We start from the raw sequence: 22,395 nt of genomic DNA on the forward strand, positions 1-22,395 counted from the left end.
TAAATTTGAAATAAATAAAAACAACTATTGTCCTGGAACCAGGACAAGAAGGCTCTCAGTTCACTAGGGAAAAAGCATACATGGTGGTTGTTTGGATTTTAAGTTCCAAATAATTGGTAGTCAGAGATGATATTTTCAGCACAGTATGTACTACGTGATATACCTTATAGTGCACAGCAAGACAAAGAGGCATGATCATTTATGACACATATACAGCAAAATTCCCAATGCTTTTTAAAAGATGTTTTAAAATTTTGAGGATCTAAATATAAATTCCAGGCATATGTATCTTACTAGATTATGTTTATCCAGGAATATGTCTTCAGAGAAGCCTTTCAATAAAAATTCTTCTGATTTTACTTGATCAAAATATTCTTATAAAATTAGCTATGCTTTCCTGTCATCAGTCAGTTTTAGGGAAATTGGATTGCCATCTGTGCATGGCACCATGGTATCATGGAAAGCACACTTACATTTGGAATTCGAGACATTCAGCTCTTGGTGTCCTGCTTAGGCTAGATATTAGCCATCTGACTTTGGGCAAGTCAGATCACCTCTCAGAAACCTATTTTCTTCATCGATAAAATCCACAGATATTATTACTTTATCTTCCCACCTACACCATAAGTTTGTTGTGAAAATTGCTCCATGAATTTTAATTTGCACGGTTCTTAGATGATTATGAGGGACATGAAGAGGATAATGATGATGATGATTACAATGATGACTGATAGGCAGATGAAAGTTTAGCTTGGAATCAAGAAGTCATAGGTTCAAATCTTGCAGCCTCAGTCTTTCTCATCTGCAAAATGAAGGTGTTAGATTTGATTGGAATCTAAAGTCTCTGCCATTTCTAAATATAATAATGATAATTAATAATAACTATAAACAACAACTATAACTACAACAACAATAATAGCTCGTATTTATAAGAGGATGCTTAGTGGAAAAATGAATAGAGTGTTGGTCCTAGAGTTAGAAAAACTGCAGTTCAAATGTGGTCTCAGATACCAACTGTATGACTCTAGTCAAGTCACTTAACTCAAGTCTCTGCCTCAATTAAAATTCTTTGAGGCAGCTAAACATCTCAGCAAATAGAATGATTGCCTGGGAGTTCAAAAGACCCGAGTTCAGTCCAGCCTCAGGTATTTTACTGGCTATTGTCACTTAACTTTGGTTTGCTTTAATCCACTGGAGAAGGGAATGGCAAAATACTGCAGTATCCTTGCTAAGAAAACCCCATGGCCAGGACTGTTGTGCTATGTTCTATGAGGTCATGAAGAGTTGGACACAACTAAGCAACTGAGCAGCCAGCATTTATAGAGGGCTTTAAGGTTTACAAAATGCTTTGCATATGGTTCTCATTAAATTCATGATTACCTATTTCATAGGATTAATATTACAATCAAGTGAGATTATTACATCTCTATATTGATTCTTATCATGCTTGGATAGTAGAAGAGAGAAGTGGGCTCAGTTTGTACAATTAAATACATAGCATTTGTCTAAATCTGGGATTGTTTATTTCTCTAAGTCTTTTATATTCTTTGTCTGACAATTGAAGTAGATCTCCTTAACTTACTTTGTCTCTCTATGGTGTTTTGCTCCTCACCTATCACAGGAGCTCAGAGTCACCTTGGTCTGTGTTCCTTTCCCTCATCAAAACTCTCTGAAGAATATTGAATGTTAGAAGTAGACTGGATCTTAGAGACCCAAGCCTTCATTTCAGAGATGTAGACTCTGAGATTCATAGAGGAAAAATCCTTCATCCAAAGTCATATAAGGAATTAGTAGAAAATCTGAGGCTGGAAAACTATTCTCAGTGTTTCTAATTCCCATTTTCCTTCCTTTCCTGTTCAATAAATAGAGTAAACATTTATTACATAGTTACTTTGTGATAGACACTGTGCTAAGTGCTGGGGATACAAATACAAGAAAAGAAGACAATCCTTTCTCTTAAGGAGCTTACATTCTGGTATGGGAAGACAAAATATAAAGAGAAGCTAGAAAGCAGGAAATATTGGGGGAATGGAAAAGGATATCCATGGTGAATAAGGTGTAGAGAAGTCCAGAGAGAAGTGAGGAGTATGGATGGGAAATCTCATGAAATGCCATTTTGGATGTAGGTCAAGGACTCACTAATCAGGAGACTGGGCCTTAGCCAATCTGACTTCATTACATTATTACATTAAATTTCTTTCTTTTCTTTTTTTGTCTAAAGTCACCAAAACTTCTTAATTGCCTAATAGTCTCTTAGTTTCATATTTTCTGCTTCATTTTCCCTATTTATCTAATTACTTTATCCAGTCATTTATTTTTTAAGCAAGTAAAATTAATTAATTGTGTGTTAGTTGTTAAATACTGTCTCATCTCCTTATTAATGTTTTTATCCTTCCTTGAATTCCTATAGGTCAATCAGTAACATTTATTGAGAGCCTATGTGCCAGTTACTGTGTTCTTTACTCATCTGCTCTTATATCTCTACCTATTTCTTTAGTTTCATCCACTAATGGCTTTTCTTCCTCTCTTAAACACAATATTTCTCAGGGCTTGGTGATAATATGCCTCAATCTTCCACTACATTCTCTGTCTCAGCAATGGCATTCACTTTCATGCTATCTCACAATGTCTCTACTATTAATATTGCTGCCCTTGGAAGAAGTTTGGAGCTGCAATTGCATCTCCTAGTTACTATCTAGTGATTAATGGTCTATGAAGGGAGTGGGCAAGAAGACAGAATAGTTGAATCCCAATTGAAATGTACAGAATATTTTGAGGAGGAGCTGAAGTAACAAGGAAGGAAGGAAGGAAGGAAGGAAGGAAGGAAGGAAGGAAGGAAGGAAGGAAGGAAGGAAGGAAGGAAGGAAGGAAGGAAAAAAGGAAGGAAGGAAGGAAGGAAGGAAGGAAAAAAGGAAGGAAGGAAGGAAAAAAGGAAGGAAGGAAGGAAGGAAGGAAGGAAGGAAGGAAAAAAGGAAGGAAGGAAGGAAAAAAGGAAGGAAGGAAGGAAGGAAAAAAGGAAGGAAGGAAGGAAGGAAAAAAGGAAGGAAGGAAGGAAGGAAGGAAGGAAGGAAGGAAGGAAGGAAGGAAGGAAGGAAGGAAGGAAGGAAGGAAGGAAGGAAGGAAGGAAGGAAGGAAGGAAGGAATCAAGTAAGGAAGGGAGGGAGGGAGGGAGGAAAGAAGGTAGGAAGGGAGGAAGAAATCAAGGAAGGAAGGGAGGGAGGGAGGGAGGAAAGAAGGAAGTGAGAAGAGTTTATAAACAAGTCAACTTTGGAGGGAATTTCTATTTTAATGTAAACATGTCAATGAAAAATGTCTTGTATAAATTGAAAAATATTCTTAAAAGTAACATTGATATAAGTGATATGTATAAAATATTCATATATATATAACTATATGTATGCACATACATCTGCATTTATATATTTATATATACATATGTATATGTTTTATCAAATGGCACTTATTTGAATCAATATGGAAAATGTTCACTAAATTAGGGAGATTATGATATCATACTTAATAATCTTTCACTTTCTTATACTGCTCTCATCATCAATATTCCACCCTCACTAACTTACCAAGTTGGTTTTCTGATTTCACACTGAACCATTCATTCATTCCTTGCTCCTTCCATTCCCCACTCCCATCAAAATGGAATGCTAACCCTCTTAGGTGCCCTACCTTCTTAAAGATCCAGCTAAATTTCCATCTCCTCTATAGAACCTTATTCAGCTTTCTTAGTCCTCATTTACCTCTCTGCTGCCAGAATTCTTATAATACTCTTACATCCTTACTTCTTAGATATAAATTTCCATCATATTAACTCATCTTCCTGTTGTGATACAAGATAACATCTGGATCATTTTCAATCTAAGATATTCTCAATTCGATTCAGTAACAATTTATACATATTATACTCATATGAAGTTTGCTATATCCTTAGGTATATGGATATAAAAGTAGATACAACATAAGTCTTGCCCTCAAATCAGTAACAGTCTAATAGAAAGGAAATGCATATATGATTCAATGGAACATTAAAACTTCCCATTTAAGAAATATTTACTAAAAGCCTACTGTGTAAAAAAGAACTACATGCTCTAAGAGCTGTGGATACACAGAAACTAAATAGTCCTAGGCTTCAAGAGTTTTACTTTCTAAGGTATAATTAAAGTATTTATAGAGAGATTTGAGAAGTATAAAGAGATATAACCAAGTTATTTTAGCAGCCCCAATTGTTAACACTTTCCTCTTGGTCATCACTACTTTTGTATATTCTTGAATGACAAATAAAAGAGATCTCAGAACTTTCAACAAAGGATCTTAACAACCAAGAGACTATAGAACTGACTTGCAATAGAATTGTTGATTGAATTATTTATTGTGCCTTGAGCAACCATGACATGGTGAATATATATATATATATATATATATATGTATATAGGTGCATATATATATATATATATATATATATATATATATGCCTGTAATTCTAAGGATGGGTAGCTGGCTCTTGCTAACTAGACAGAGCTGTAGAGAAGGGGAAATATCCATCTCAGGCATCCCAGACAAATGTAGTAATAAACTTGAGCCTGCTGAGAAATCTTCCCTGTCTTGAGGTCTCTTCTGCCTTGACTAATAAATTCAATAACTTGAATGCTCAGTGGTACAATTCTCTCAAGAAGAGAATACCAAATATTTGAGTTGGGGTTGAAATTGACTTTTAGAATAAATTGGTTTTCCTTTCGTTTGTAGGTTGAAGATGCTTTAAGTGAAGTAGAATTCCAGCTCAAGTTGGACCTTCATTTTACAGACAGTGAACAGCAGTGAGTAAACCCTATGATTTTATTTCTATTTGTGTTTCCTCCTGATATCTCTTGTTCTTCTTCCCTTGGGGTACTGTTCTAAAACAAACTCCTTTGATAACAAAGATCAGACTTTTCTTACTCCAAGGCCTAGCCATAAATCCATGGTGAAAATTGGTGGCAATTAAGTAAGATAATAAATCCCTGCCTCGTTCTGTGTTTGTAAGACATAAAACTCTATTGTCTCTGAAGAATTGAAAATGATTATAACCTAAAGGACAATGGAAAAGCAAATATATGTATCTTGTATGTATGTTCTTCAATCCATAATTACAAAGAGAACTAGAACAAAAGTTGGTATTGAAAAAATATATGAAGTCAAAGAAGATATAATGGTCTGATATCAAGATTATCAGGTCAGTTGGTTCCCTCACAATATCAAGAGAAAGTGAGGGAGGCCCCTAATACCTTGGGTGAATCTTCTGAAACAAACATATGGAAGAACATGAACAAAGGGCATGCAGAATAAGTAGGATGGTTTGTGGTCAGTACTAGCACTGGTTTGATCATGTCTCTATTTGAAAATAAATTCAACAATCTTTCTATTCCATTGTTGTTGTTTTCCAGATAAGAATCATAGTTTTTAAAAGGGGCACTCGATATCATCCAGTCTCATGTCTGGCTGACCATGATTTCTGACTATTGTGTCACTAACAACTCATTATCTAAAGTACTTATGCAGCTCTGATGACAAGATTCTCATTGTTTCCGTTGTGGGACAGTTTTCTTTATTAGAACATTTTTCTTTATATTGTGAAATCTGCCTATCTCTAACTTCTCTCCCCACCTACATTTAATTCCTAGAGTATTTTTGCTCTCTGGGGAGGGAATCAAACCATATGAATTTAATTCTCCTTCCACATAACAGCCATTCAGATACTTGAAAACATCAATCATGTTCCCAACCCCCAGTCATATTCTCTTCTCCAAGTTAAATATCTCTTCAACAGATTCTTATGTAGCAAAGCTTTTAGTCTCTCCACCAGTGGCATCACTCTCAGTGGGATATATTCCAGTTTATTAAATTCTTATAAGTAGTAGGAGGAGAAGGAAGTGCAAAAGATCATAGAATCAAAGAATTAGCACTAGAATAGCCCAGAGAGTTCATCTGGTTCACTCCTCTTTATTTATAGATGAGGAAACTGAGGCCAAGATAGGTAAATTCACTTGATGAAAGTCACAAAGATAGTAAATGCAAAAACATTATTTGAGCTAAGGTCCTCTGATGCCAAATCTGGTGTTTTTCCCACTAATTAATCAATTAGTAATTTTTTATTTAGCACCTATTATATGTCTGGTACTGTACAAAACACTAAAGACATAAAGAGAGGCCCTCAAGGAGCTTACAATCTAGTGAGGCAGATGACATGCAAACAAATAAATACAAAGGAAGCTATATACAGTAAAAATAGGAAATAATTAGAAGAGAGAAGGCACTATAATTAAAAGGGGTTGGAGAGGACTTCAAGTGGAATGTGGTATTTGATTTTATTTTTAGGCAGTACATATGATGCTTAAATTATCAATACCCTTTGACCTAGAAGTCTCAAAGCTAGGTATATACCTCATATATACCCTAGGGATGTTGCTTACAAGAACAAAAGATTCCACATGAACCAGAACATTTATATCACGACATAAACATGTTCATTATGCTGTGAAACAAGACACATATTGCTCACAGTAGAGAAAAATTCACAGAGGAAATAAATGAAGAATGGTATGTTTGGGATCTGCATTTGGACTCTGTTCCTTCTATGGCAGTGTATATTCTTTTTCATTATGAGTTCCTTAGATTTGTGAGTGTACTTTACCTTGTTGATTATGGTTAAGTCATTCATAATTGATCATCATACATTATTGTTTATACTGTGTACAATATTCTCCTGGTTCTGCTCATTTCCTTTTGCATCACTTTATACGTCATTCCAGGCTGTTTTGTTGTTGTTGTTGTTGTTATAATCTTATTTTGTCATTTCTTATGGCATTTTATTATGAACATATACTGCAATTTGTTTAGTCATTATCCAATTTATATACATGCCTTCAAATTCCAATTCTTTGCCCCCCAGAAATACCCACTATAAATATTTTTGCTCAGGTAGGTCCTTTTCCTCTATCTTTAATTTCTTTGGGATAAAATCTTCATAGTATTATTATTATTGGGTCAAAAAGGATATACCCTGTGCCCTTTGGCCACAGTTCTTTAATTGCTCTCCAGAATGATTTTATCAACTCACAGCTCCACCAACAGTGTATTAGTGCTCCAATTTTTCCAGGAATGTGGTATAATTGGGACATAAGAGGAAACCAGGGACATCAATAGTTGGAATGGAGGAGAGAAAAACATTCCAGGTATTAGGGGGAAGACAGACAGGTGCCAAGAGATGGAATGCAACGTCACTGGATTAAAGAGTATGAGACCAGGAGTAAGGTACAAAGATGCCAGGAAAGGCAGGATGTGGCTAAGTTATGGAGGACTTTCAGTGCCAGATATAGCATTTTTTTAGTAATGGAGACAATAGGAAGCCATTGAAGTTTATTGAACAGGGCAACATGGTTGGACCTATGCTTTAGACAGTCATTTTAGTGGCTGAACAGAGGATGGACTGGAAAGTGGGGAGAGACTTGATACAGGCTATTACAATAATTCAGGCATGAGGTGATTAGGATCAGCATTAGAGTGAGTAGCAATGTTGAAGGAAGATAAGCTGATATATTCCAGATGTGAATGTAAGTTTTCCTTTTCCTTTGAATCACAATTATGTGTGCATTTTCCTTCCCTTTAGACTGTAACTACTTCAAAGGGAAGACTTGTCACTTCTGATATCATTATATATCTAATCCTAAGCAGAATGCCCAGGAAACCTTGGATGTTTAATATGTATAAATAGTTATTGAAATAAATTGAGAGTATCCTAGATTGAAAGGTAAAATGAGCAGATTTTGGCAAGAGATTGATTATAAAGAATGAGAGAGAGTAAGGAATCCAGAATGACTTCTGGGTTGTAGCAACCACAACAGCAATAACACCATCAGCAGCAAGCTAATAAAATTCTCCTTTGCTGCCTCTTTATGGTATGTAGGTGACCCTGAGCTGTCCATGGTCATGTCAACAGAAGGAAAGCCAGTCCTACCAGGTTGGCAAGCCTTCAAAGATGGACCCAAATGAATTCAGACAAGTCTCCATATTAGCTTAGCCATTGGGAGAGTATTGATTTAGCCACAAAAGAGGTGAACCATCTAAAAATGGGTAGTCTGCCATTTGAAGTGGTGGTGGGTTTCCTTCTCATTGATGGTCATCAGAGAGAAGCTGCTTGGCCTTTTATTGTATATGATCCTGAGATTCCTATTTAAATAGTAACAATAGCTTGTGAACATTATATGCCACTGTAGGATATGCGAAAGGCATTAGATGTGTTTTCTCCTCTGATTACCAAAACAATGTTTTTATGAATTGGATGATCTAGATAGCCATTGAAGACCTTTTAATTCTCAAAATGTGAATTCATGATCCTACTAAGTTATTGTCCTCTGTATCATTGGAGGGAGTACTTATGCTGTCATATCTGTAGATCATTAATATTTTTGTATTAAAATAATCTCATATTTTGATAATATTTTTAAAAAATATATTCTGTGAAAATGTACAGTGCCTCATAAATCATATCTACAAAACCATACCCACATATGGTGATCTCTTTGGTCTGTAACTGGAAGAAAAATGGTTATAATTATATATCAAATGCACTAAATTAAGATCATGTCTGATTCATAATCAAGGGAAAACTCAAGCCTCATGATCTAGCCATTCATTATAGATGATTCTGATGATAAGTAAGGATGTTTATGAATGCTTGCTATTTATCATGTTTTGTTCTTCAAATCAGATTTCATTATTTTGTCATTATAATCCTTTGAAAGTCTACATGGCTCTATAATAATCATCATATTAATAATAATATAATAATAATAGGGGCAGTTAGATGACATCATGGATAGAGAGGCCTGCTTGGTGTAAGGCAGACTCATCTTCCTGAGGTCTAATCTGGTCTCTGATACTTCCTAGCAATATGACCCTTGGCAAGTCATTCGATCCTGTTTGCCTTGGTTTCCTCATCTGTAGAATGAGCAAGCGAAGAAAATGTCAAACCACTTCAGTGTCTTTCCCAAGAAAATCCAAAAATAAGGTCATGAAAAGTGACAAATGAATGAAACTGCTGAACAACAAAAATGATAGCTAATATTTATATAGTGCTTTAAGATTTTCCAAACATTTTCCCAATATAATTTCATTTTTATCCTCACAATAACCATGGGAGGATAAGTACTTTTGTTTTTTATCATTTTACAGATGAGAAAACTGAGTTAGGCAGAGGTTAAGTGACTTGTCCAAGATCACACCACTGAGTAAGTGTCTGAATCTGTATTTTGTACTCGGGACTTCCTGTCTCCAGATTCAGAGCTCTATATACTGGGCCACCTAGCTACCTTATTCCCTTATAATTTTTATTATTAATGTTATTATGATTTAATAGTTGTCTAAGGAGTCTATATTATCATGTGCTGAAATGAGAATATTTTGTAAAAAATAGACTCGAATACAGGACTACAATCCCCACAAGCCTTTGCTCCACTTCCCCAAAATGCTTTGTAATCTCACGGGAATTCTGAGGTGGGCTGAGATCGAGGAAGGATTTAAGCTGATGGCAAAGGTTTTTGGGGCTCTTTTGGACTTCTGTTTTGGAGCAGAGGCGTCTCTTCCATGATGTGAGGTTATTTTGTCTAGGCCTCTGGCCTAGGCACGTGTTTCTTACTTGTATATTCTTTAATCCTTAATCCTTAATAAACCTCTAAAAAATATAATACTCCTTGCAGAGAGAAACTAATTTCTACCTGCCTCAGTCTCCCCATATTCCTAAATTTTAACTGTTACAATTTATACTATATTTCTTTCTCTTGGGAAAATATGCTACATTGTTTAGTATTAAATCAAAACTCTATTTTGAGCCTGAATCTGAGTTCTTCTTCCTTACTTTAATTTTTGGTTGATTAAGAAATTAAAATGTTTGATCTCATAGATTCTTTGAGAGACACCTATTGCATATATACTTATGCACTTATTTAATGTTTCATCTGGAAGGAACTTTTAGAACCCAAAGAGTCAAAGCTGAAAGGGATCTTAGAACAAAGAGTGTGAAAGCATTGGGCACAGAAATCACATTCAGGAAAGGACCAAGAGAATATAGAACATGAGAACATAGAATGATATACCATCAAACATATTATTTGAATGGGATCTTAGAAATGATCTAGGTGAGGGACTTTTAACCTGAGAACCAGGAATCCACAAGGAGTCCATTGTATACATTTCAGGGGGTCTGTGAGCTTAGATGGAAAAATAAATTGCAGTTTTGTTCTAATGTAATTGGCTTTCTTGGTCCTGTATATTCTACTTTGCACATTAGAAAACATTATTAAGAGAAGAGGTCAGTAAACTTCTTTAGAACACCCAGGTGTCCTATGATGCAAAGAGAAGGATAAGAACCTCTGACTAAATGCACCTTCTCAATTCTTTAAACTCAAGACATCAATTATTAGACAAATCAAGAGCTCTACCTTAAGCTTCCTTCCAAGCCTGTAATTCTATTGTGATTCTATATATATATAAAGTTTGTTACAAAAAATACCCATGAATGAGAGAGGCAATAAAGATGAGAATTCTATAAAGCGGGCCAGCTTATGTACACAGATACAACCTGAAATTCTATAAAGATACTAGGACTTGGATTCATGATATATGAATTTGTACTCTTGCTTTCACAAATAGGAGCTATCCTATTTGGGTAATTCACTAAACACTGTAAGCATTAGCTATCTATAGAATGGGAATTAAGATATTTACCCTGAAGACCTTATATGGTGGTTATGAGAAAATTTTGCAGATGCTAAAGCATTAAAGAAAGAAAGACAAGCTATTTTGGGGTTTGGGTTAGGAAATGGATGATGAGGAATTACCTTTTTTCATTTCAGTTGATAAATCCTTCATCATTTATAGTCTTAAATTAAAGTAACTTGTAAAGAATTTTACAACCAGTATAGGTCGTGGGACTTGAACTTGAGTCATTTTGATTCAGGAGCAACTTTCTGTCTATCCATGATATCAGACATCAGCAAATTATGGCCTAAGGGCCAAAACCCACCTGCAAAATACTTTTTATGCATCTCAGTGTCATTCTTTTTTTTTATTATTATTTTTTTAATTTTATAGTATTTTATTTGATCATTTCCATGCATTTTTCATTAAAGACAAAGATCATTTTCTTTTCCTCCCTCCCACCCCCCGTGGCCGACGTGTGATTCCACTGGTATCATATGTGTTCTTGACTTGAACCCATTGCCATGTTGTTAGTATTTGCATCAGAGTGTTCGCTCCGAGTCTTTCCTCTGTCATGTCCCCTCAGCCATTGTAGTCAGGCAGTTGCTTTTCCTTGGTGTTTCTATTCCCTCAGTTTGTCCTCTGCTTTTGGATAGTGTTTTTTTCTCCTTGATCCCTGCAGATTGTGCAGGGACATTACACCACCACTAATGGAGAAGTCCATTACGTTCGATGATACCACAGTGTGTTTGTCTCTGTGTACAATGTTCTCCTGGTTCTGCTCCTCTCGCTCTGCATCACTTCCTGGAGGTTGTTCCAGTCTCCATGGAATTCCTCCACTTTATTATTCCTTTTAGCACAATAGTATTCCATCACCAGCATATACCACAATTTGCTTAGCCATTCCCCAATTGATGGGCATCCCCTCATTTTCCAATTTTTGGCCACCACAAAGAGCGCAGCTATGAATATTTTTGTACAAGTCTTTTTGTCCATTATCTCTTTGGGGTACAAACCCAGCAGTGCTATGGCTGGATCAAAGGGTAGACATTCTTTTATCGCCCTTTGTGCATAGTTCCAAATTGCCCTCCAGAATGGCTGGATCAGTTCACAACTCCACCAGCAATGAATTAATGTCCTTACTTTGCCACATCCCCTCCAGCATTCATTACTTTCCATAACTGTCATGTTAGCCAATCTGCTAGGTGTGAGGTGATACCTCAGAGTTGTTTTGATTTGCATCTCTCTGATTATAAGAGATGTGGAGCACTTCTTCATGTGCTTATTAGTAGTTTTGATTTCTTTATCTGAAAATTGCCTATCCATGTCCCTTGCCCATTTATCAATTGGAGAATGGCTTGGAATTTTGTACAATTGATTTAGCTCTTTATAAATTTGAGTAATTAAACCTTTGTCAGAGGTTTTTATGAAGATTTTTTCCCAACTTGTTGTTTTCCTTCTGATTTTAGTTACATTGCTTTTGTTTGTACAAAAGCCTTTTAATTTGATGTAGTCGAAATTATTTATTTTACATTTTGTGATTCTCTCTATGTCTTGCTTGGTTTTAAAGTCTTTCCCTTCCCAAAGGTCTGACATGTATACTATTCTGTGTTTACCCAATTTACTTATGGTTTCCTTCTTTATGTTTAAGTCTTTCACCCATTTTGAATTTATCTTGGTGTAGGGTGTGAGGTGTTGATCAATTCCTAATCTCTCCCACACTGTCTTCCAATTTTTCCAGCAGTTCTTATCAAATAGTGAATTTTTGTCCCACGACCTGGGATCTTTGGGTTTATCGTATACTATCTGGCTGAGGTCGCTTTCCCCCAGTCTATTCCACTGATCCTCCTTTCTGTCTCTTAGCCAGTACCAAATTGTTTTGATGACTGCTGCTTTGTAATATAGTTTGAGGTCTGGGACTGCTAGGCCCCCCTCATTAGTGTTTTTTTTCATTATTTCCCTGGCTATCCTTGATCTTTTGTTATTCCAAATGAACTTTGTTATGCTTTTTTCCAAATCAGTAAAGAAATTTTTTGGTAGTTCAATGGGTATGGCACTAAATAGATAAATAAGTTTGGGCAGGATAGTCATTTTTATTATGTTGGCTCGTCCTACCCATGAGCAGTTAATGTTTTTCCAATTGCTCAAGTCTAGTTTTAGTTGTGTGGCGAGTGTTTTGTAGTTGTGTTCATATAGTTCCTGTGTTTGTCTTGGGAGGTAGATTCCTAGGTATTTTATTTTGTCTAAGGTGATTTTGAATGGGATTTCTCTTTCTAGTTTTTGCTGCTGAGCTGTGTTGGAGATATATAGAAAAGCTGATGACTTATGTGGGTTTATTTTGTATCCTGCAACTTTGCTAAAGTTGTTGATTATTTCAATTAGCTTTTTGGTTGAATCTCTAGGATTCTTTAAGTAGACCATCATGTCATCTGCAAAAAGTGATAACTTGGTCTCTTCCTTGCCTATTTTGATGCCTTCAATTTCTTTTTCTTCTCTAATTGCTACTGCTAGTGTTTCTAGTACGATGTCAAATAATAGGGGTGATAATGGGCATCCTTGTTTCACTCCTGATCTTATTGGGAATGCATCTAGTTTATCCCCATTGCAAATGATATTAGCTGATGGTTTTAGATATATACTGTTTATTATTTTTAGGAATGACCCTTCTATTCCTATGCTTTCTAGTGTTTTTAATAGGAATGGGTGTTGTATTTTATCAAAGGCTTTTTCTGCATCTATTGAGATAATCATGTGGTTCTTGTTGGTTTGCTTGTTAATGTGGTCAATTATGTGGATGGTTTTCCTAATATTGAACCAGCCCTGCATCCCTGGTATAAATCCTACTTGATCATGGTGGATGACCCTTCTGATCACTTGCTGAAGTCTTTTTGCTAGTATCCTATTTAAGATTTTTGCATCTATATTCATTAGGGAGATTGGTCTATAGTTTTCTTTCTCTGTTTTTGACCTGCCTGGTTTTGGAATCAGTACCATGTTTGTGTCATAAAAGGAGTTTGGTAGAACTCCCTCTTTGCTTATTATGTCAAATAGTTTGTATAGTATTGGGATTAACTGTTCTCTGAATGTTTGATAGAATTCACTGGTGAATCCATCAGGCCCTGGGGATTTTTTCTTAGGAAGTTCTTTGATGGCTTGGTGGATTTCATTTTCTGATATGGGATTATTTAAGAATTCTATTTCCTCTTCTGTTAGTCTAGGCAGTTTGTATTTTTGTATATATTCATCCATATCACTTAAATTGGTATATTTATTGCCATATAATTGGGCAAAGTAATTTCTAATGATTGCCTTAATTTCCTCTTCCTCAGAGGTGATGTCCCCCTTTTCATCTTTGATGCTGTTAATTTGCTTTTCTTCCTTCCTTTTTTTAATTAGATTGACCAGTACTTTGTCTATTTTGTTTGTTTTTTCAAAGTACCAGCTTCTTGTCTTATTTATTAAATCAATAGTTCTATCACTTTCAATTTTATTAATTTCTCCCTTAATTTTTAGGATTTCTAGTTTGGTTTTCTGCTGGGGGTTTTTAATTTGGTCACTTTCGAGTTTTTTTATTTGCATTTCCAATTGATTGATCTCTGCTCTCCCTAGTTTGTTAATATATGCACTCAGGGATATGAATTTACCTCTGATTACTGCTTTGGCTGCATCCCAAAAGGTTTGAAAGGATGTCTCGCCATTGTCATTTTCCTCGATGAAATTATTAATTGTTTCTATGATTTCTTCTCTAACTAAACGATTTTGGAGTATCATATTGTTTAGTTTCCAATTAGTTTTTGATTTGGTTTTCCATGTACCATTACTGATCGTTATTTTTATTGCCTTGTGGTCTGAAAAGGCTGCATTTATTATTTCTGCTTTTCTGCATTTGTGTGCCATGTTTCTGTGACCTAATGTATGGTCAATCTTTGTGAATGTGCCATGTGGTGCTGAGAAGAAGGTGTATTCCTTTTTATCCCTATTTATTTTTCTCCATATGTCTATTAATTCTAATTTTTCTAAGATTTCATTCACTTCTTTTACCTCTTTCTTATTTATTTTTTGATTTGATTTATCTAAATTTGATAATGGTTGGTTTAAGTCTCCCACTAATATGGTTTTACTGTCTATTTCTTCCTTCAATTCTCCTAGTTTCTCCATTAGAAATTTGGGTGGTATATTATTTGGTGCATATATGTTGATTAGTGATATTTCCTCATTATCTAAAGTCCCTTTTAACAAAATATAATAGCCTTCCCTATCCCTTTTGATCAGGTCTATTTTTGCTTTGGCTTCATCAGATATCATGATTGCCACTCCTGCCTTCTTTCTGTCACTTGAGGCCCAGAAGGTCTTACTCCATCCTTTAATTCTGACCTTGTGGGTGTCTACCCGCCTCATGTGTGTTTCTTGGAGACAACATATGGTAGGGTTTTGGATTCTAATCCATTCTTCTATTTGTTTACGTTTTATGGGTGAGTTCATCCCATTCACGTTCAATGTTATGACTATCACTTGTGGACTCCCTGGCATTTTGATATCCTTCCCTAATTCTAACCTTTCTTCTTCAGCTCTAGCTTTTAGTCCAGTGATTTACTTTAAATCAGTCCCCCTTGTATTTCCCTTTCTACCCCCCTCCCTTCTAATTCCCTCCCTTATTTTCCCCTGTAGTCTTTTTAAAAATTCCCCCCCCACCCTCTCCCTCCCTTGTACTGCTTCCCTCCCCACCAGTCTGTTTTTTACCCTTCTACTCCTCTATAGGGCGCAAATCTATTCTCTTCCCCAATGGATTGGATTGTTCTTCCCTCTTTGGGTCAGTTTCAAAGTACGTAAGAGTTGAATATTTCCTATCTCCGACCTCTTTACCCTTCCAGTGTATCGATGTTCTCCCCCCTCCCGCCATGAGCTTCTTTGTGACATATAAATTTACCCCCATTTGTTTCTTTTCCCATTTCTTTTAGTCATAACCTCTTTTCTTTTTTAGCTTTAGTCATGTATATATATATATATATACATACACATGTATATGTATTTATGCATGCATATCTCTATATACCTATTTATGTCTTGTCCTTTCATCCTATACAGTTTGTCCCTTCCCTCTGAGTATAGTTCTTCTAGCTGCTTAGGTGATAGCAACAGTTTTTAAGAGTTGCCAATGACCTCTTTTCTTATAGGGATACATATCATTTTAACTTATTGAGTCTCTTAAAAAAAAACCTTTGTTGTTGTTGTTGTTTTTCCCCTCTTTTTTAATTACCTTTTGATGATTCTCTTGAATTCTGTGGTTGGACTTCAAATTTTCTGTTCAGGTCTGGTCTTTTATTTATGAATGCTTGGAATTCCTCTGTTGTGTTAAATGACCATACTTTCCCCTGTAAGAATATAGTCAGTTTTGATGGGTATTTTATTCTTGGCTGTAGGCCTAGTTCCCTTGCTTTCCGGAATATCATATTCCATGCCTTTCGGTCCTTCAGTGTGGATGCAGAAAGATCCTGTGTTATCCTCACCATGTTTCCATGGTATCTGAATGGTTTCTTTTTGGCAGCTTGTAATACCTGTTCTTTTATCTGATTGTTTTTGAATTTGGCTATAACATTTCTGGTGTTGTCAGTTGGGGATTAAAAACAGGGGGTGATCTGTGGATTCTTTCAATCTCCACTTTCCCTTCTTGTTCTAGGATTTCGGGACAGTTTTCCTGGATAATTTCCTCTAGTATTATGTCCAGGCTTTTTCTTTTGTCGTGGTCTTCTGGTAGTCCAATTATTCTTAAATTGTCTCTTCTTGAACGATTTTCTAAATCGTCTGTTTTGTGAATGAGATGCTTCACATTTTCCTCAATTTTTTCATTCTTTTTGTTTTGTCTTATAGTGTCCTGCTGCCTTGTGAGGTCACTTGATTCTAGTTGTTTTACTTGGGTTCTTAAAGATTGGATTTCATCTTTGGCTTTTTAGTCGTCTTTTTCCTTCTGGTCTGAGTTTCTTTGAAGATTGTCTTTCATCCTCTTTATCTCGTCTTTCATCTCCTTTGCTTCATCTTTCATCTCCTTTGCCTCATTTTCCAGCTGGATGATTTTGGCTTTCAGGACACTATTTTCTTGTTTTACTTCAAGTGCCTCTGTTTCCAGATGACTTATCTTAATTTTTAAGTTCTTTTCCCAATTGTCTTCAGCCTCTCTTAGCTGTGTTTTGAGTTCTTCCACAGCCTGTATCCAATTCGCTGGGATTTCTGGTTTATCGTTTGCTGATCTCTCCCCCTCTGTTCCATTTGGTGAGTAGTAGCTGTCTATTGTAGTTTCTTTCTTCTGTTTCTGTTGTTTGTTCAAATTCACCCCTTCTTTCCTCCCTGTATTTGTCTGTGCTCTTGTTCCTCTCATTTTTTTGTTTTTTAGGGACTTCTATCAGTCTCCCCTCTTGGAGCTTTAACAGAGGATCTCTTGGTGTAATCTCTGAGGGAGGGTTGTTGGGGGTTTGAGCTTTCCTGTCCTCTGGAGGCTTTTGATTGGCTTAAAGTTCAGCAGTCAGTGAGGATGGATGGGGAGCCTGAGCTTCCCTGTGTTCTGGAGACTTTTGATGGGGTTGAGTTCAGCTTATTTGGGATGGGTTTATTCTGAGTTTTAAACTTCCTGGACGGCTGGAGCAGATATGGAGGATCTCTAAAGCTCTAGCCAGGCTGCCAGGTCTATGCTCCTTCTAGGCTGCCATCTTGACTTTGCCTCTAGGTTTCTGTTTTTTCAGAAGACCCAGCTCTCTAAGGGGGGAGGGGTTGTGGCTTGCCTGGACTCTGAGGGCTCCTGATGAGATTAGGTTCAGGTGGTGTGGGCTGAAAGATCCCAGAGCCAAAAAAGGGAAGGGAAAAAAAAAAGCAGCCACCTCCTCTTCCACAGCCTGTGTTGAGTGCCCAGAGACTGGCCGAGTTACTTTCAAGGAAAGCTCTTTGGAGCAACCCCTTTGCCAGCCCTGAGTTTTCTGTCCTCTCAGCAGCTCTAAGGGCTCCTGATGGGATTAGGTTCAACTGGTTCTTTCAGAAGACCCTGCTCTCTAAGGGGGGAGGGGTAGTGGCTTGCCTGGACTCTGATGGCTCCTGATGGGATTAGGTTCAGGTAGTGTGGGCCAAATGATCCCGGAGCCAAAAAAGAAGAAAGAGAAAAGCAGCAACCTCCTCTTCCTCAGTCTGTGTTGAGTGCCCAGAAACTGGCCCGGGTTACTTTCAAGGTAGGTTCTTCGGAGCCACCCCTTTGCCAGCCCTGAGCCCTCTGTCCTTTCAGTAGCTCTGAGGGCTCCCGATGGGATTGGGCTCAGCTGGTGCCCCGAAGCTGGGACCTCCCCCCGAGACCCAGAGGGAAGAACCCAGCCAGGAGGCCACAGGCTTCCCCCTTCTCTCTATGCTTCCCTGCCGTCTGTATTGGGCGCTCCGGAGACTGGCTCGGGTTGCTTTCAAGGTGAGTCCTCAGAGCCCTGAGGTTCCCGCTGCTGCCTTGGGCTCAGCACTCTGGGTTGGGGGGGATGGGTCCTGGGACCGTCTTTCTGTCTACCCCTTAGATCTGAGTGATCTAGGGTTCTGGCTTTTGGGGTGCGGTACCTTTTGATCCAGGTCCAGGAGGAGGTTTCCCCAGGTCTATCCTGTTGTTAAGCTTGAATTTCGGTGGCCTAGGAGCACTTTGTTTGCGATCGGTAGGGAAGGGTTTCGGAGGTCTGAACTTTCGCTGCTTCTACACCGTCATCTTGACTGGAAGTCCCTCAGTGTCATTCTTAATTTGCAAGCCATACTGTTACAAGTGACAGGCTCTATTTGACAGGCAAGAGATGGCTTATCCCTGCACTGGGATGTGGTTTCAAGGAATGAACATAGTAATGCAGACATAGTTTGATACCAGACTACATACACAATATTCATTTTGAAAACTATACTTTTATTAAGTTTGCCAGACATCCCCTACTGACTTTTCTAATTGCCACATTATACTCCAGAAGAGTAGTTGCCTAAGGGAAATTATATGTTTTTGGTCAGACTGTGAGTCAAGTGAATAACTTGAATATTTCTGACCCTTTGTTAGGGAAGAATATACTCACTTTAAATAAATAGAATCCAGAAGGGAAGAAAAAGAACACTTGGAATCCTTAGGTGCTGAATCAGGAGGACTTTCTACAAGACAAATACTAGTCTTAAACAAACAGATCCCATTGGGTTACCTTTTGATCAATGGCTTCTTCTCCTTAAGGACAAAATGTTTAATAAAAATGACAGTGGGACGTGGTCGATGAATATATGATTAAACAAGAGGAAGAGAGAGAAGAAGCCAGGAAGGATTACTAGGACAGGGAATTCCTCATTTCTGCAAATTAGGTTTTACTGCATTCAAGAATAATGAGTCCCTAGCACATCCTGGACATAAAAAAGGTTGTATTTAGAAGGAAAAATAATAATACTCAAGATTATTAAGGTCTTAGTGTTATAGTAAGATAAAAACAATGACTTTTATTTAGAGCTGAAGATAACCTCAGAGGTTATGTATATGACCTATTTTAGATAACAAGTGACCACCCTGAATTGCCCAAAGAACACATTTTGGGAGAGACTTACCTTTTCTTGGAAAAAGTCTGGCTTTGCTCTATACATTCCCACCCATCTTGTCTAGCATCTCAGCTCTACAATTTCTGTTATACCTCTCAAATATAAAATCATCCTTGTTGGAAATGTCAGCTTCCAAGCTAAGGTGTCTTGATCTGATAATGGAAGTGGGAAACCAGTTGGAGAACCCCTCCCTTTCTTGTAAAACAGCTGGCCATCCTCTTCCTTTTAGAGCAACTTTATATGTGTAGGACATCCCATGCATGCCAACACTAAAAAGGAAGGAATGAGGAGAGCTTTAAAAATATGGATTACTACTTCCACAGGGAACTTCTGATGTGAAATTTGACACCATATTTCCTCTCTATAAAACCTTGAAAATGGTCTTATTAAAGGCCCTTAAACCTCTGTATATTTTGTGTATGAAGCCTATTACTTTAGATATGTAATGGCATCCTTGTTTTGCTAACAATTAAGGATCTCAATATATTCTCCTATGAAGAGACTCATTCCTTTTTCTCCTACATAACTCAAGTTCCCATGTGTGATATAAAGTAATCACATTAAATAAAAGTCTATTGCTTTTAACATCATTACCCTAGCTGGTCTTATCGATGGAAATCTCTTAAGATCCAAAAGAGAAAGTACAATGGGCTGGCATACCATCTATTCTAAGCCTCCAGACATGGACATCTTACCAGGTCCCAAGGTAAGGCTATTCTATTTGGAGACAATTCTAACTGTTAGGGAGTTCTAACTTATATTGAACTGAAATCTGCTCTCCTATAACTTGACCCTACTTGACCCTACTTTTTTTTTCCTTTGGAACTACACAGTCTAAGTTTGATTGTTTGTTTGTCTGTCTTCTTGGTAAATTCCTTTTTTAAAATGTGGAGTAGAAAATATGTCCTCCAAATCTCTTCTTGAGTTAAATATTCAAAACTCTTTCACCTGATCCATAAATTCATGAGCTTAAATTTTGTCATGATCCTTGTACCCTTGTTTTGCATATGCTTGTTTCCCTGTTTCTCTTCTTCTTTTTCCCCATCCTCCTCCTTTCTCTGCCTCTTCCCTTTCCTTCTCTCATTCCTTCTTTTCCTTTGATTTTGTCCATTTTTTGCTCCTTTCCATCATCCTGTCCCTGACTCCATCCCCTTCTCAAAGAACTTTTATATTTCATATTCTTTTTCTTCTTGTCTAGTGACTCTTACTTTGATGATTCTGCAAACATTCAGGTCTCCTTCTGTCCACCCTTAAAATCCTGCCTATGATCTTGATATTTCCTCAAGCTATTAACCTATCAGCATTTCTCCTTTTTTATAGCAAAACTCCTATCAAAAGTCTATTATACTGGGAGTCTCCATTTTCTCATCTCTTGATCATGTTTCAATTCTTTCAGTCTGACTTCTGACCCCACTATTCACTAAAGAAATTTTTCCAAAGGTATAAATTATCCCATGTCTTTTCTCGATCCACATCTTTATTGAATGCTTTTCAGTTTTTGATATTGTTCAGTATGATTTTTTTCCCTCTGGATATGCTTTCCTCCCTTGTTTTAATTTTTATATTACTTGTTTGATTACTACTTAATCTCTTTGACTTCTTTTCATAGTACTCCCAGGTTTCTGTCCTCAATCTTCCTCTAGTCTCTCTCTACTTACCTAATATTCCTATCCAGTCCCAGGTATTCATATCTCTCATCCTTCCACAAACTACTGCAAAATCTCTCTCTCTCTCTCTCTCTCTCTTTCTCTCTCTCTCTCTCTCTCTCTCTCTCTCTCTCTCTCTCTCTCTCTCTCTCTCTCTCTCTCTCTCTCTCTCTCTCTCTCTCTCTCTCTCTCTCTCTCTCTCTCTCTCTCTCTCTCTCTCTCTCTCTCTCTCTCTCTCTCTCTCTCTCTCTCTCACATTTTCCCCCTTTGCTTCATTATAGTTTCAATATAGCAGTTACAAAATTTTGAGGGACATCACATGTATAGCCTATCACTATGTTAGTGAACTTGGGGCATGCGTGCCCTGGGTGGGGTGAGGGTGAGGGAGCTCACATGTGTGTGGGGGTTGCAGTTTGGGCACTCAGTTTCTAAAAGGTTCTCTATTATTGCCCTATCGTACCTTAAAAAAGTGCATACAAAATATAATCAATTAATTACACCATTCTTCATAAATTCCTTCTTTCTTTTGATTTCCCCATTTTCTCTCTCCCTCATTACACACTCTTCATGCTAGTCAGTTACTAACTTGATGAATCATTTTGATGTTGTTTGAAACTGCCTTTCTCTTTTTTCACTCTCAGTGATGCCACTCAAGTTCATACCCTTATAATAGGGATAGAGATAAAAAAGAATTAAATAATTGTTCTTAATAGTAGACATAGTTTTTCTTAGGAGAGATAGATAGTGTATATGTTTGTATATGTGTATATATATATATATATATATGGATATGTTGTGTCTTTATATAGAGAATATATATAACATGGTTAATCATGTGTTGCTTAGTCATTTTGGTTTTCTGACACTTTGTGACCTCATTTGGTGTTTTCTTGGCAAAAATTCTTCATTTGGTGTTTTCTTGGCAAAACTTCTGAGTCATTTGCCATTTCCTTCTTCAGTTCTTTTTATAGATGAGAAAGCTGAAGGCAACAGACTTAAGTGACTTCCCAGAGTGAAACACGCCAATAAGTGTAAGACTCGATTTGAATTCAGGAAGATGAGTCTTACTGATTCCAAAACCAGGACTCTATCCACTGTACCACCTAGCTACTCACATAATTAATCATATTATCTATAAAATGAAAGCATATAAATATAAGGCAATATCCTACTCTTTTCTCATAATTTTCTCTATTTCTCTCTCTCCCTTTCCATATGGAGATATACAAATATGTATATATAATATATAAAGTGTGTAGGTATATATTTTTTTCTTATTAAAAGGCATGGCTTCATTCTACCACTCAAAATTTTTTAGTAGTTCCTTATTGCATAAATACACCATAATACAGTATGTAACAAAACGCAATACTATACGACACCATATAATACAATTCACTATACTCTACTATTCTTTGATATGATATGATATAAT

General features: G+C 36.8%; 1 protein-coding gene across 3 annotated transcripts in view; it reads left to right on the forward strand.

The window, feature by feature from the left end:
* The window catches only part of FAM135B (family with sequence similarity 135 member B), a 561,064-nt gene that overhangs the window by 394,817 nt on the left and 143,852 nt on the right, over nucleotides 1-22,395 (forward strand). For all 3 annotated transcript variants that reach the window (XM_007488381.3, XM_016431905.2, XM_001370771.4), the window contains one exon: nucleotides 4,756-4,826. In XM_007488381.3, the coding sequence (XP_007488443.1) occupies nucleotides 4,756-4,826 (71 nt within the window). The remainder of the gene's footprint in view (nucleotides 1-4,755; nucleotides 4,827-22,395) is intronic.

Source organism: Monodelphis domestica, chromosome 3 (assembly GCF_027887165.1).
Source record: "Monodelphis domestica isolate mMonDom1 chromosome 3, mMonDom1.pri, whole genome shotgun sequence".
NCBI classification, from domain to species: Eukaryota; Metazoa; Chordata; class Mammalia; order Didelphimorphia; family Didelphidae; genus Monodelphis; species Monodelphis domestica.